At 38.3% G+C, this 17,448-nt stretch overlaps 1 protein-coding gene across 6 annotated transcripts in view; it reads right to left on the bottom strand.

Annotated features, from left to right (window-relative positions):
* Positions 1-17,448, bottom strand: part of nlgn1 (neuroligin 1) — a 304,952-nt gene that overhangs the window by 203,402 nt on the left and 84,102 nt on the right. For 2 of the 6 annotated variants that reach the window (XM_053321677.1, XM_053321678.1), the window contains exon 2: positions 4,943-5,002. The exons of the other annotated variants lie outside the window; for them this stretch is intronic. In XM_053321677.1, the coding sequence (XP_053177652.1) occupies positions 4,943-5,002 (60 nt within the window). The remainder of the gene's footprint in view (positions 1-4,942; positions 5,003-17,448) is intronic. 6 annotated transcript variants of the gene reach the window in all.

Below are 17,448 nucleotides of genomic sequence, written 5' to 3'. Positions count from 1 at the left end.
CCGTGCCAACACGGAGTAGATCATTGCTTCCACGAGGTTGAGGTTATGATCAAAGAGATTCAGGTGCTTTAGATTCTCTGAGCAAGCCCTGAGAGATGCCCAGGGGCTATTGCAACAGCTTTGGTATCCTCTCCCTCTGCTGGTGTAGAGGACTTATCAAACCAACAGCAGACACAAGCAGTAAAGTAGAGATGTTTTTTTTTTCCTGGCTTCAGCCTTTTGCTGTAGGGAGCAAAGCCATGGGGACTCTCAGCAAAAGCAAATGAGGCCCAGTAGTGAAAACCAATATAAACATTTCCAGATGAAACGCTCCAGTGTAATCAGTGACACTGTGCTGATCTAACTGAGCAGAGTACATATCCACTGGCATGAGTAAGATGATGTGAATATGAACATGTAATGACACACAGATTTGATGGCATATTTGCTTAAATTTTCCATTACAATCCAATATTTGCCAGTATAATATTATGTTTGCAAATAACTGCTGCTGTCATTGGGAACTTACAGCTTAACTAATGCTTGTGTTGTCTTTATCAGTGACTATGATATATTCCTATCCTTAAATTGCCAGATTCAGTTTTCCAAACGTTGTCACCTTATAGGAAAACTATAGTTTATTCACAACTGTTTGGTTCAGTCACAACTATTGTTTCTATTGGTTATGATTACTTTGTTGCCTCTAAGGTACTTGCTCAGTTCTAGGAAACAAGGGAAATGTAAGCAGTAGGCTAAAGCTATGTTGCTAGATATAACCACAGTGAGTATGGTTGGTCCAAGCTAAATTAGGAGGCTTGTCTGTAAACTGTGATGGATGTTTACACTCAGTAAGAATTTTACTGTTTACATTTGTTTTCTCTTCCCAAAAAAGAGGCTATCTTTGGGGTTTGTGTAAAACCTTTGTGGACTTCTGTCTACTTGTTAGTTGCCCTGGTGGAAATGGAAATTCCTCAATTATTTTTCAGGATATGTTTTGATATGCACATTTTCCTAGTGGAGAGCTGAAAGTGGAGAAGCAGGCGAGAAACAAGTTGTAATAAATCAAAGTTTCCCACACATGAATCGTGTTTGGAACAGTCATACAGATTGTCTTGGAAGGTCCTGAGAAGTGATCAGTGTTTTGGTACAGTATGGGGACTTGTTGGTTTCTCATTGTAAAATCTGGTAATGTTTACGGAGCTGCATATTTTTCTCCTTGACATTTCATAATTTTTGATACTGACTATATTAATTTTGATTCTTATTCATTTATGTGGTTTGTTTTTATAATTAAGAATGGGTTAAACATTTGTCCTGAGGTAATAACGTTATTACAATTATATTTTCATTGCTGCATTTTCACTTGTAAGCTGGTAAATCACAGTGTGGAGGGAGGTTTTATTTTTAAGTCTATGGATGTGATATCAAGAGGCCTCAAGAGTCAGAGTTGCGACTGAAATGTCACCAGCTGGAGCCTCCGGGTGAGCTGAATGTGGAGCTAAGTTAACGCATTCCCCACTCTATCTTATATGATCCTTTCCTTTGCCCCAGGATTGTCCTCATGCTGTCAGCACAATCTATATTTGTGTGTCCTCCTCACTTAAAGTAATGTATCCATAGTGTATAAGAAGATTAATATCTTATAAGTGTTGCTTTATATTACATTATATAGGATACCAGGGGCCCCATAAGAACCTTGTCGATACCCCAGTTCATGACACCCCCCCTTTCTGTATACCAATTCTTAACTACTCCAGCAATATTCACTGTATAAAAAACGGAAGCTTCTAACAAATCCTCGGCTCTCAGGGACTGTCCTGTTTACATCTCTGTTCCCAGCACAAAAGGATTACAAACACCAGCTTTACAGAGTATAAAGAGACTGTAAAATCCAAGATTTCCTGGGTGGGAGGGGTGTGGGAAACGTTAGGGAAATGCCCTCATTGAGTTTGCATCTACAAGGCGACAAGAGGTCAAGGGTTAAGAGCGCGGAGAAGCGCTGGCGGGGAGGGGCAATCCGAGCCGATCAGAGTCGGCAGCAGAATGTGTGAGTGTGTGTAAGTGTGTTTTCCCGAGCATATTTCCTCTATATTAAACTGGATTAGTCGTCTGCCCTGCATCCTTTATCGAGATAATACTTGAAGCTTGCTGGGATTTCATTGAATAGATCTGTGTGAGCTGTGTGACTTTCTCTAATCTTATTGGTGTGTGTGTGTGTGTGTGTGTATGTGTGTGTATATATGCGTTTGTGTGTGCAAGCTCCCAGAAAAACAGCATGATGGCACAGATCAAAGGGATCCGGATGGTTGTGAGTCTTACTTGGATGTAATTGCTGTTTACTTCGTCACATTATACAGTAGAGGTGCCTTATTAAGACGGTCTGCCTGTCATTAAAGTTGCACTGCAGCAGCCTTAAGGGGATACGACTCTATCTCAGGGTTTTATCAAGGACATTTTATTCCTAATGTGACTTTTCAAAGGCTGCTTGTTTACGGCGATGAAGCAGAAGTTCATCTTTTTTGTATTGTTGAGATTAATGAATTTCCAAAGCGCTGTCGTAGCTTTCAAAAAGGCACTTAATTTAAATATCAAGAGGAGCAGTGGCGATGTTTCGGTCCTGTAGTCATTGTCAGGTATCTGCTGGATCTTTTTAGTATTCCGTTTTAATCAGTCTGTGCCTAATACTTACCTATGATTAAATGTCTTTCAAGCAACAACAGCATGGGACATATGAATTTATTTGAATAGCATTTTCTTGTGTTCACAGTCATGTGTGGAACTTCATGTGTAATTTTTGTGGTTGCTTCCATTGTAGGAATCTGAGTACATTCCTGATTATTGTAGCCGTTCATTTAATTCTTAACATTTAGTGAGTGTGTTTGACTGAATCAGGCCATGAATACTGTATGCAAGTACATTATAATTCACATCAGCAATACATTGATGCAGTGTAGGCATCTAAACTAGTGTGGGATAACTTTCCTGGTAAGAAATATACTAAAAACATCACTAAGTACATATTTCACTACATGTTGATTGGTTATTTAACTGGAAATAGTTGGTTTTGTTCAGGGTGAGTGAGCTTTTTAAGGCCATGGCACAGAATAATGTTTACTAAAGAATCAATAAAGGATCATCAACATTAAAGGATCATGTATGGGAGGCAGGTTTGATATGGAAGTAGAAATAGTACAGTAGTTGAGTTAATCCTACATGAGCACAGGCAAGGAACCATAATCAAAGGGAATATATACTTTATTTTAAATTTGAATTGAAAAACATTTTTATGGTGTTTTACACTTTCATTCACTGTATTAAACAGCTATAGATAGTAGTTTCTCTTCAGCAAAGCAGCATACACAATGTTAACAATATTATAGAATACAAACAGCATATGAAGTTTAACTCCATCTTAATCAAATGTAGCATTTGAATGTTGCTTAAGGCATCAGTAGATATAGATATTACATTCATAAAAAAGCTTGAAAGAGTTAATTCAGCATTTTACTTTATTAGGAATATTCCACATTTCTCTGGTAGATATACGTTGTAGTTAACAGTTAACAATTATGTATTTTTTTCACCATTGTCTTTAATAGGCTCATAAAATAGGATGTCTTGTTCGTAAGAATAAGCTCCACTTGGAGCTGATTAATGCACCAACAATGTAAGAAACTGAAAGAACCCATTGTTCCTCCATAATGAGTACATTTTACCCATAATAGTTTTGTACTTTGACTTGAATCAAGTTTAAATGTAGGACTTTTTCCTTGGAATGTAAAGACTTGGTGATATCAGTTATGCCTCATTTTCCTTTCGACTTAAGTCTTTTAGTCACAGAAACTCTGCCTGTTTGGATGCATCCAACTGAGATTTAACTCAACCAATGAGATCATTTCTGCCTCCAGAGCAGCTCTGTCTCTCAGAAAGAATTAGTGAGCAGTCCTCACATTTAAAAAAATAAAATAAAATAAATGGTAGTATTGACATAAGGCACATGAGCGGCCCATCTCACTTACCATGTAATAGAAACTGAGCATTATGTGCTGTTTTGGATTGCGTGGAAAAGCCCAAATGATCACTTAAAACCGTAATGACAGTAATGTCACTTGAAATCAGCTCCACCCCAAATGCTGGCTGGTGTTACTATTGCCAAGTCTGTCAATGTGTGCTTGCCAATCCACACTATATGTAGCTACAAAACAACTCATTTGGCAGTTTGGGAAAGCAAGGTTTGGAATCCAGCAGCCACTGCGGGTGGCTGAGCACGCAGTTAGCTTCACATACTGGGATGTAGTAAATTAGCTCTGATTTTGCCCTGTAGGAGAGGAAACCATGCCAGGAGAGATATCGGCCCACACGTCTCTGCAGCAACGACAAGCTGAGAGTGATGCTTACACTGATTCTGTCCAATATTTCCTTGTTTTGTACACATCACGCACAGTACAAAGGTCATTGGTTTGACGCCCAAAATGTGAACAGGTCCAAGTGTTAGTATTGGTGAAAGCCAGTTAGCCAGTTGCTAATTTTTGATGATCTGATTTGTTTTTGTTTTTTGTTGTTGTTGTTAAACAAGAAGAGTCAAAACAAAAACATGCAAAAAATGTGTTAAGAGCTGACTAAAGGGTTAATAGATACTTGATCTGCTGGTGGGATGCAACATAGAAAAGGAAAGAAAAAGGTCAAAGGAAACAGCAAATCCAAGCAGATAATCTACGTTACAGTTATTAATATCAAAGAATGGTGGTAGACATGTAAACTTTAGACATCAAGCTGAAAAGGACAAAACACATCCAGCCCAAAAAGAGAGTTTACGAGTAAAGAGCAAAAAGAAAATGTCCATCACTTTCAAAAAAAGGACAAGAAATGTAAGAAAATCAAAGAAGATAAAAATTGGAGGAGAAAGGGTAAGTTTGGTTTCCCTTGTCATGCAAATCAGTTGGCATCGAGGGGGAAAAAATACCTTCGTCGTCCGTGCGGTCACTATCACCTAAATCATCAGTGTGTTTCTTTGTAAGGGGACCTATAAGGACCAAGAAGGAGAAGATGGAGGAAAACAGGGTGATCAAGAACACACACAGCTTTCAAAAGATGCTCTCAAAAGATAAGAAAGTACGTCAATATTCAATGTTTCTATAGCCCCCTTTTGGTTTGGAAAAATCTTCACTCTGACAAGGAGGCTGGGGAAACAGTACCACAATGTCCACTTCACATGTTTACAGTAGAAATATACTGTGCATGAGGTCATTTAAGAAAGCAAGAAAAGAGGTACTTTTAAAAAAAAAGAGTTGGAAAAAAAACATTTTCAAACATTTTCTCAGTTGAAAATGAAGACTTAACCGAGGATAAACCTCTTATGATGAAAAGACATAAACCTCATTGAAACAGTGCATACAGTAGCATCAATTATATTTCAAGACATATTATTTTAACAGTTGGAAAAGGTCACTGTAGCAGAGATTTAAAAAAAAAAGCAGACTGTAAAAGAATAGCAGCATCAACAGAAGTCTGTGACGAACTCCCCCTGTTGTATTTTCAGAGTGTGCTAATTGTGCGTGGACCTAAAAATACACACAAACAAGCACACTAAGACACACACCCAGCATTGTGCATAGACTAGGCTGTGGGGGCGCTGCTGTGAAGCAACGCCTAAAGAGATGAGAGGAGAAGATAATGCAGAACAGGCAACTTTAGTACATCTTTTTTGCCTCCTATTTCAATTTCTGAGCGTGTCGGGTCTTATTTCTCTCATCTTTACCTCCCAGTGCAAAGTGCAGAATCACACATTGGGAATTCAGGTGTAAACGCTTCTACATGTGGAGATTTATGAGTGGTTCAATGTTGAGGATAATCTACAATATCATAAAGAAAAAATATGCTTAACCTCTTTCTTGTGGAGAGTTAGATAAGACGAATGTAACAAAATTAACAAGTTATATCTCCTGTGTTTAATTCAGTTGTGAGTTTATGGAAGAAGAAAAAAAATATCTTGGTCAGGGACAGTGAATTCCAGGAAACCAGGGAACCACTCCACCCCAGATATATAAGGTTGAGTCAGTGAGCTTTTGAGGTGCTGGTAGAGGAATTTTGTTACCTTTTTTATTCCCAGTCTTCATTCTAAGCTAAGCTAAGCAACTACATATTCAGCAAATGACCAAGAAGAGCAGTAATCTCTCTGTAAGAAAGTTAATAAGCATATTTCCTGAATCTCAAATTTTTAAATCATGTCTCTGAAGATTGTTTTTTATTTCAATGGTCAGACAGGGAAAGTGGTCAGCAGCTTCTTTATTAAAAACCAGCTAACTTGTCATTATAATAACATTACATTGAACATACAGAGACATAGACACATGCTACAACATACAGAAGTGACGAAAACAAAGACAAACACACACACACACACACACAGAAAGACGAGACCACACATAAAGATACACATGGATACTATGTGACAAATCTGAGAACATGCAGTAGCCCGAACAGTGCATGACACACAGAAAAAAGTAGATAAGCATAATGTGGCAGTGCTTAAGCCCTCACACATACACACACACACACACCCACACACTCGCACACACACATAAAAAGCAGTGACATCTGCATCTACCGGAGAGGAAATCGCCTCTCCAATCCGTTCCCACTACCTTCATTAGCCACAGCAGCAAATAGCTGGCAATTTCATGCAAATCTACATCAATTCTATTTGACTTTTGAAAACTGAAGTATCATTCCATTTCAACACATGTAAAAAAGCACACTGTGTGAATAAGGTTAATGCTGAAAAGTGGCCACTCTGTCTAAAACGAGAGGAGACCAAAAAAAAAGCCTCTGAATTTCTGTTTAGGGAATCGGAGGTGAATCACTTGAAAAGGTTCAAATGACTTGTAGCTCATGTCGATGAGTGATAATTCCTCCATCGTTCAACATCTAGCTTGTCGGCCGACCCCTTTCTCTCCATGGCTTTAAAGAGCGACTCCCCGCGTATCGTTCTGTGGTACAGAGGTCTCCGAGCTCTCGTTTTGTGGATTTGACAAGTAATTTGATAAGCGAGAGCTGACTCATGCTTTCCATGTGCTGAATAAGCAGCCGAGACACGAGGCTCACCTCTTTCAGAATGCAAAAACATCCTTTTACTATATTGTATTTGATATGTTTGTTAATCTTTGCGTATTGTATATTGTTTCTAATCTGTACTGCTTTGGCAACAGATTTGCGATCTGTCATGCCAATAAACTTTAATAATAATAATAATAATAATAATAATAATAATAATAATAATTTCTGATATTACACTGAATAATGTAAACGAAATGCAAGGCATCTAACATGTCCATTCAATATAATGGTGCCATCATATCAGATCTTTATGGCAATATTTTTTACATCATTTACTAAGATATTTTTTAATGTTATGACATACGTTCCTCATTCATTACTAAATAATGTATTCAGAAAAAACCTTTCAACATTATGCTCTTTTAAAAACATTTATCTTTAGACATTTATTATATTGCAAAACTTTTTTTATTCTTTACATGATTAACATTTCAAAAACTACTTGTTTATTTTATACTGACACTTTAATGCAGCCCTGTAGTTCAGCCTCTATCCGAAACAGGTGATCTCTTTAAGGCCCACCTTCCAATGAGCACCTTTTGTTCTGATTGGCCAGCTTCAGCATATAGAGAGGCTATGTTAACAACCAGTAGTAGTCGGATTCCCTCTTTTTTCTTGTTCTTTCCTTGAATTGTAAACCGTTCAAATCAGTTTGAGCCTGAATCAGATCCGAAATATGAGTGGACAATGAAAACAACACACCTCAGGACCTTAGCAACAACCTTGACAACAAAGGCTATAGAAGGGATGGCCGTTTGTGGACACGCACTAACGATGTGATGTCATCACGTGGAGGAAATAGAGGTATACAAAGTGTATGTATTTTAAAAGCTATTAAACTCCAATTAAGAGTTTTTATCTGCTGATAAAAAACTGTTTTTTGTGTTGAACCACAGTAAGAAATCGCTACTGTAGCATTGAAAAAAGTTGTATTTTCAAGTATTATAAAAACATGAACTAACTTTAACTAACTTTAATCAAGACAAGGCATACAAATATCCTGTCCTTGGAAAGAGAGATAAGATAAGATAGAAAATAAACAACACAATTGTTGAAAAGTTGAACCAGTGAGAATAGAAGAGTGAAAGAGATTGTGATTGATGTGGCTGCTCTCTGCTCTGCACATGGGCTGCTATTACAGTGGCATGTTGTTTGACTGAGGGTTAGTGAGGATCAGAGCAAGACAAGACAGCTGCATCATGACAGCTACTATCACACACACACACACACACACAGATGGATACACATACACACACATGCTCGCCCACTTATGAATGCACACTCGTACAGAGAGAGAGACATCATACAGCAATCAGGTGTCAATTCTAAACTGCCCAGTGACAAGGAAGCCCCGACACTGACCTGCACTCACCTAACTGTCACAGTGAGCATATGTGTGTGTGTCTGTGTGTGTGTGTGTGTGTGTGTGTGTGTGTGAGGTCTCAGCTGGCATCAGCTCTGATCACTGATTAGGAACTCGAAACTTTCCTTTTTTTTTCTTTTCCTGACTATCATGTCTCATATCACTCCCGCGATTTTGTATTTATCTTCTCTATATCTATGATTTTTGTTCTATACTTTTACTCTGACATTCTTATTCTGTTCTTTATAATTTATAATTTTATATTCAGTTTCCAAAATTTTGATTTCCAGTTCTATGTTCCATTCAATTTGACACCAAAATGTCTGATTGTGTGACTTGCTCATGTTTTTTCCCCTGTTGAACTTACTATATCAGTAGTTAACTTGGTGACAATACAACAGTCATGATGGCCAAAACTACAACAACAAGAAGACCAAGGTTGTATGAATTCAAACTTCACTTCAGTGCAGAAACAGCATATTTTACAACACATTTCCTCCTCTATGATTTCTAGTCTCTCGGTCTGTACACTTCTTCTTTCTTTGTCCTTTGCAGTTGCTTGTTTCCTCTCTCTCTCTAATCCTAACACCTCCTTCCCTCTCTCTTTTCCACCATCAGCATTGATTGGTGACTGATGAAGAGGAGATTCACACTCTCCGACACTCTTTAACAATCTGTGACTCAAAAAGCTGTGGAAGCAAGTATAAAACACACTCTCTCACACACACACACATATATATATATATATATACACTCAACCCTCAGGCTTTCCCCCCTCTCCAGGATGAGGTAATTATTGTGAGGAGAGTCCATGCATCGATCGCACATTCAGCACAAGAGCTATCCATACGTACATATTGCTCTCTGTATGCATCAGTCAAGGTCCGCACCGGCATAGAAACACAGCGGCTTAATCAATCACTGATGCACATTAAAAAAAAGAGGGATATAACAGAGCGCATGGCTCAATGAGCCAAATAGGTAATCTACTACTGACCTTGGATAAAATCCCCACAGGCTGTAAACTATAAACACAGAATCCATTCCCCAAGGTAAAACCAGGATTCGAATGCACTTCAGCAAACCCTCTAATGAGATGAATTAGAGACTGTGAGCGGCACCCTGTAAAGCACTGGAGTTGTGCTTTATGAAAATGTGATGACGGGGTTCACGGATATAAATACAGTCCATGAGTTAGATGAGATTCTACGCATGACACACAAGCTCTGATTTTGACCTATCACGGTGCATCTATGGAATTAAACCTAGTAGGAAAAAAAGCATTACTGTGTCATTTTGTCTTTCCTTCTTTGTCATCTGCAGACACTTGTTTTCTATCTGTCCGTCTCTCACATCTATGTTCACACTTCCCACTCTCTCCATCAGGTTTGATTGGAGACTGATGAAGTGTTTCACTCTGCAACAAACCGCGGTGTATCTATGTTGCTGTATCTAAAAGAAAAAGCGCTGTGTTTTCTGTGTGAAACTGATGGCGAATAAACAGCAGTTCCACCCGCATTATAGCTGTTTGTTGATTCTCAAGCCTTTTAAAGCCTTTTATTTGATACTTTACACATAAGAGCAATAAGAGAGGCTTCTGGTAAACCATATTTCTGTGTGCTGAATAATGCTGTCATTTATCCAGATGACAGTGGAACATGAAATGTCTGGAAAATGACTAAAGTATGTCATGTTAATGGGGAAAAAAAACATGTCCTGACATAGATCATGAGATTATGCAATCCTAAAGGAGAGAGAGTGTGTGTGTGTGTGTGTGTGTGTGTGTGTGTGTGTGTGTGTGTGTGTTTGTGTGTGTGTGTAGGGTCGTGGCGGTGATGCATTAATATTCAGAAAGCTTTTTGCCTGTGGCATATGTATAAAGTAAGATTAGGCAAAAAAGTTAGGATTGAGAATGATTTCATGAGTTTTATCCCCAATAGCAGAACTCAAGTAAATGTGAAAAAAGTGTTTTATTAAAAAAAAAAATATATATATATATATATATATATATATATATATCATCTGAAAGCATCTGAATTTATCTCCATCTAGGATGATAAAAACATGTTTGCAGGAACAAACAGAAAGCCCCTGAGATTTCAAAATAAAATATTAAAAGCTGATCTCTGTTAGATCAGCTTTTAATATTCTCTCACATGACACCTTCTCTCACATGACTAAGCATATGGGAAAAAGACATGATATACACCCCCTCCCCTTGGAATATCTGTCCCCTCTTTCATGCACTCAATATAAGAAACTATTTGAGTAAAACAAATATTAAACTCTATTTCACACATTTTAAATGCATTGTCAGACTAAATTATAATACAGTAAACATGACAAACTATAGCCCACTGCTAATTCTAAGGTCATGTTACCATCTCAACACAAATTAGCATTAATCAATAGATTAGGTAGTTTACATGAGGCTTAGTGCCTGCCAACATTACATTTTCGGGCACTGTATGAGTCAAGGAAGCTACTATTCACTCCTAGCTGTTATGAATTTTTAAAAAAGCCTTTTTTTAAAAACCTAAAATTGTGCTGACAAATCAAACTAGTCTTTTGCTTCAACAAAAGTGAGTCGTGATAATTTCTAATCTAAATATATCATGCATTACAAAGCCAGAAAGTTTGGAACTTATAATACAGCTGTATTATTAATTCAGTGTAATTAGATTGTTTAGATGTTTGTCAGTTTCAAGTTTAAATTGTTTATTACTTTCAGAATTTATAACAAGCTCAGTTGACTAAATGTCCAATGAATTCTTTACTCAAGTCATCAAAGTTAAGTAAGTTATTCAGAAACATTAGCTTATACCTGCAGCTTATTTGAATATACTTCCCAGCATGCATTGAATTACAGTAAGCCTAAACACCTCCTCTACTATCCCTCACACCTTGTCTACAAAGGCCAATTCATCTTTACTGCATCTGTGGCCATACATGGACTTATTTGCAGTACCAGCACAGCTGCTTGTATTGTATTACACAGGGCTGTTTTCAGTCTGGATGCAGCTGAGGAATTTTTGTATTTTGCGGAAAAACAAGAAGATGGTGAAAAAAAAAAAGTGACAGCTTAATGAGAATAGGAATACAGTTCATCCATACATTCCTGTTCCTAACACATTTGGGCACTCGGACCCTAACATCACCCAGACCAATTTGAACACCCTATGGCCATACAGGCGTAGAAAGCAGTGAATTGGCCTTTAGCCGTACTTTTTTCCCCCTTTCCCTTTTGTTCCGCTTTCTCTTGCTGCCCAATTGATCGACTCACTCACCCTACTCTCACCCCCCACCCCCCCCACCCCCCACCAATAATTTTGTTCTTATTCTTAGATTCCTCCAGTGAAAAGGCCTAGGAGGGAGGACATGAGCGAAGATGTGTGACTAGTGTACAAATTAGTGAGAAAAAGTAGGAAGCTTGATTTTTAAAAAAGGCGACAGGGTGAATCTGTAATGAGAATTTTTCCATGGAATTCCTGACGGGATCAACGGTATATGCTTGAGACTTAAAAAGAGTCCTTTATTTGACTTTTTCTAATAATTTGGGAGGAAAAAAACATTATGGGTTAACATCCCCCAAATTATAGGTTAAAGACAATTTTCTGCCCCTGCAAGTTTTATGAAAGAACTAGTTTCAGACTAACGGCTGAACTCTTGGCTGAGGTTTCTACATAGGAGAATATTAGTTAAATGTCCTTCACAGTAAGATGTGAATGCGGGAGCTTTAGACCCGGGACATGCTTTAGTCAAACATCAAAGAAGCAGATCAAACAGAAAGCACATCATGTACTGTAATGACTGCACTAGCATTCAAGGGCATTCCAGCATCCTCTGGTTTTAAAGCAGTTGTTTCCAATGTTCCTCCTCTCTCTCTCTCTCTTTTTGTCTCAGTTTAGTTTGTTTAATGGGCCCACATGGAAACACATGACTTGACACAAGTGTTTCAGGATACTGTTCTAAATAAAGCATGAAAAGATTAGTTTGGAATGATTAATCAAGTTATAGTAACGTCTCAGCAGCTACATGAAGCTCTGTGGATTAGGGACTAAACACACTGTTGTTTTTGGATTCTGATAATCAAGCCCACATAAGCAAAGTTCTTCTCTATCAAACCCTTTTACATTTTTTGCACAACTACTTCCATCACTTTCCACGTGTACAACCAGCAGCGACAACATGAATGCCTTCCAGGAGAGACCAAGGTGTGTGCCGTAGGCTAATGAACTGTAAATGTGATTGATTTGAGCCTTCAGATTTGGGACGTAATGAGATGTAGCCAGGTGGGAGCTATGAAGGCAGGTTTAAAGCCTAAAGCATCTTTTAATGTGGATATTAAGAAGTACTTTTCAGACGTTCTTGGGCGACACGTAGAGATGTGTAGAAACATGGACTCAAGAACGAGGTTAATTGGGACAAGGAAAGCGAGGTTCCTGTGAAGTCTTACCAGATGTAAACAAGGAACGCTGCCTCCTAGGGTTAGGGTTAGGGTTAAACAGTGTAGCGCTTTTTTAATTTACCTCTCATTTACCTATTCACAGACACACTAATGGCACATACCCACCATGTAAGGCCCAGTGTCTTACAATCAAGGGTTGTCTTGCTTGAGACGACACTTCCCGAATCTCCACAATGGAAATAATGGGTGAGAAGTTGCTTGGGGCAAACTAATATCCTAGCACATCCAAAGGCAAAAGCAGGCAAGACAGCTAAAGGAATGCTTTATACACAACAAACTCTACCTGTACTCTACTGCAACAACTCAACTCGCAAGATATTTCAGCACAGGACTTCTTCTTGAGCGAGACTTGGTTAAACACAAAAACAAACAGATCAAACTAAACGAAAGGTAACGAAAAGTGTTCTATTTCTCTGTATGGTCCTTTCCATAATGTTGTCAGACACTTATAATAATAATAATGTGAGCCTCTCAGTGGCACAAACCAGAACTTTTATTGGACATACATTGACCCAAAGGACTACGTTGCAGCCTGCTGAGACAGTTTCGCTCAATACTGGGCCGATTTCAAAAAACGTTGTCCCCGTTAGTCACTTAGACACACAATGATGAGAAAATCCAGGTCCAGGTTGAATTATCCCAAAGTTTCACTTGAAGCCAAAGACAGCCCCAATACCAATACACCAGTATGGTATGATAGTCTTGTGAAAGCAGCAGGGTCATTAGAACTGTTATCAGGAAATTCTTGGCCAATTAAGAGCTTCCTTACAATGAAATGACAGAGGTAAGCACTGAGCTAACTAAGCTCCCTGCCATAACTGCCATATTCATGCCAGTCTGTCAAGTCTTTTGATTTAGCTTGTGTGAATGCCAGAGAAGTATCAGCAAATGTTAGAAGATGGTTTGTCTCTGCAATTAGAAACAACAGATTGCTGTAACAGCTATAGGGATTTCTAGTGGATTACTTTCTCTCTGACGCTGAAATAAGTGATTTAGATTATTTTTAAGCTGGGGCTGATTCTGGCTGCTTGCTTATATATACAGTATGTCATTATTGCGGAGTCCACATTTTCCTAATCTTACTATGACCGAAAGTCATATTGGACAAATGTAAGAAATCAAAGCCAAGTTTAATGAATTCATGACATTATCCTATAGAGTAACTGACTTTTTTAATTCATGATTTCTAAACATTATGCCTGTTAATGAGTAGTTTATTCAAATTTTGGATAGAAGAACCATTGGAAAGACATGTAGCAATGCAGAGGGTTGAGGTTTGTAAGAAGCAATCTGCTGTCATCACCCACTGTGTTGCTAATTTTATCAAGACTTGACTCAACTTGGTACCAGACATGGTTGGAGGGGGGTTGGACCTCAGCGGTTCAGTAGTCACTGACCAGTCTCTCAGGATGTGTCAGGACTGCATGTCTCACAACTAAGGAGACAAGTTGTATTTTTTTTTTCTTTTGATAAGTGACTCATTTTGACCAATACTGTCAGCTCATAGGCCAGTGGCCAGTCCATTTATCAGGAAGTCAAGCTGTTTTTGAACTGGGCCTTCTCTCCTCATGCAGTGAGACTTGTCAGCTCTGCTCTGTGTTCACCCACTGCTCTGTGAAATATGGCATGACAGGAACTGCAGAGGTTTTAAACCCGAGTTTGTGACCCTACTTACACACGAAAGAAATATGGATTTTGACTTCAGGCTTTGAGGCAAGACTCAGCAAAAAAAGATGTTTGTTTAACACTCCATAAGGAATGGCTCCAGAGATAGAATGTGCTAAATTTACTTACTTGGAGACACAAATTTGCACTATAATGTAAGTTTATACCTGTAATATCTAACATTTTACTGTATCGATGAGACTGGCATTTTAGTGCCTTTAGTGTTATCTCACAGGAGCGAAGTGAAAACCTCAAAGATGATCACACTATCAAAGAAAATCAAAGGTGTACAGTAATCCTGGTTTTGGGATTAAATAGCAAAGCTGTGCAGAGCGCTTCCTCCCTTTCTACAATAGCTGTGCTCTTCAGGCTTCAGCATCACACTGACCAGCAGCAGATTTGATGCATTTACAGAATTAGTCAAAGAAATAACCTACGGCCTCATTCTGAATGTCTTGTAGCCACTGTTTAAGCCTAGACATTTTGCTTTGGCTGAAAATTTAAGATTGTAATTTCATATTTTTCCCAGAATTTAAGAAACACATTAAAAAAATCTTTAGCAAAATAACACAAAAATGCAATATTTAGATTTCATGAACAGAAATCAAATAATTAATTCACACTTTACACACATTTAACCTATAAGATTTTTATCTCCATGTGTTTTGTAATCTAATAAATAAGTTAATTCTTATTTACTCTGCTACAAAAGTATAAATATGCTGAAAATATTATACTTTGTATTGTCTTCCTCCATTCAGCCACTGTACAATCCCCTGTAAACACAACTGTATTGTACAAAATAAATGTCCAGTTTTTATTTTCTTTTAACTACCGTTTTCAAGTTGTATTTCCTTTAATAGATATTGTGAAGCACCACACACACACACAGTTTTTTTGGTGAAAATGAGCATTTTTCAAACTGTTTCTCTCCACTGTGTGTACATGACTTAAAGGAGATCTTAAAAAGGAAGCCCTGGGCTTCATGGTGACAAAACCAATTAGTGTAAAAGCCACGTACATGCAGCTGCACAGGAATGAATCCCAGCTCGTTTTATGCTGTCATAGTTTTCTCTCTTTCCTTTATTGTCTGTCTCTACAGTATAACATCACTAAAAGATGTAATAAAACATTTAAAGAGGGCAGACTACCCTGCTCTCACCAAAGATATGTCTTTAAACAGGAATACAACTCAGTTCAAGCATTCATAAATAAGGTGTGAGTTGGTTTTGAAGGCCAATGACCGATACTCATATTTTAGACCGATATTTAATTTCTAACCATTAAATTTGATGATTTAGATACCATAAAGTACTCCATCAACAAGGAGGTAAAATCTGTGAAACGTGGAGACCTGGCTTTACATCCTGTTTAATCCTTGACCTTAACAAAGTGATTTCACCTTATTTTTAACTAACTACATCTAAATTGTTTTTTCTTCACACACGCAGCTGATGCATTGAAATGCGACACACTGATAAAAAAACACAAGTGTGTGTGTGTATGTGTAATTTCCAGTCAGTGTAACGCAGTCACAAATAGAAACAGCATTGGTGCCGTCATGAATATTAAATGTCACTAAATGTCACTAACATGGTTGACTTTTCAAACATCTTAAGGTGTAAGCGTATGTGTGTGTGTGTGTGTGTGTGTGTGTGTGTGTGTGTGTTTGATTGGAGAAGCTCTCCAGGGGTCATATCTGCTACGGACCTGAGGAGGGAAGACATCAATGAAGACTGTGATGGCGAGGAGCTCATTAGCCACAAGATAGGGGTCTTACAGTGTGGTGGAGAAAGACACGCTGTTAAATCATTTACACAACCAGACCGTAGCCTGACCCCGACCAAACTGAGCTTCAATAAAGATTTCAAAGAGCACAAGCAGGTTCTGGGGAAAAGCTACCTCATTAAGTGACAAGAAGACAGACGCCAAACCAGCTGTGTGAGATTGGCTCTTGTGCTCCATGCTTACAATTTAACTTATGGTAGTGAGTAATGGTCAGCTGATACTGATTTACACGCACGCACGCACACACACACACACACACACACACACACACACACACACACACACACACACACACACACACACACACACACACACACACACACACACACACACACACACACACACACACAAAGAAAGCTTAATTTAAAGGTTGCTATCTTGACATCATATATTCATTTACCTTACAGCTTCAACCCTGTCTATAAAAGGGGGACCAGAGTCAATCAATAAATCAATTAATCTTTATTTATATAGCACCAAATTACAACAAAGGTTGTACTCTTTAATTTAAATGAAAGAGACCCAACATTCCCATATGAGCAGCACTTGAAAAAACTCCCCTTTAACAGGAAGGAACTTCAAGCAGAACCAGACTCTTGGTGGGCGACCATCTGCCTTGACTGGTAGGCAGAGTCCATGTCCTGCATCACACATGGGATAAGGTTGGGTATCATTTCAAAAATGACCATACCAGTACTTTTAAAATAATACTGATGCCAATTGAGTACTTCAGTACTTCTAAAAGGCGTGTAGTGTAGTCACACTTTAGAGTGTTTAAGGTGGCATCTTGGCTGCTGAACTGCTAAGCTGCTAACTCAAATTCACCACAACTTCACCACCACAGATAGGTTGTAGCTCTGGGTGCAAAAAGGATCAATTGCAGGTGTCGTTTGATAGGAGACATTTTGATACTACTTGGTATCTATTTATTTCGGTTGACACCTGAAAGGTATAGAGTACTGATACCCAGCCCTAACGTAGGGACAAACACTTCCACAATCCTGTCCTGGGCTTCAGGTCAATATATATATTAACCAAGACTTTCACTGTAAATTCCAGTGTGTTCATT

This window comes from Scomber japonicus, chromosome 7 (assembly GCF_027409825.1).
Source record: "Scomber japonicus isolate fScoJap1 chromosome 7, fScoJap1.pri, whole genome shotgun sequence".
In the NCBI taxonomy this organism is placed as follows: domain Eukaryota; kingdom Metazoa; phylum Chordata; class Actinopteri; order Scombriformes; family Scombridae; genus Scomber; species Scomber japonicus.
This window is presented reverse-complemented; position numbering and strand designations above follow the sequence as displayed.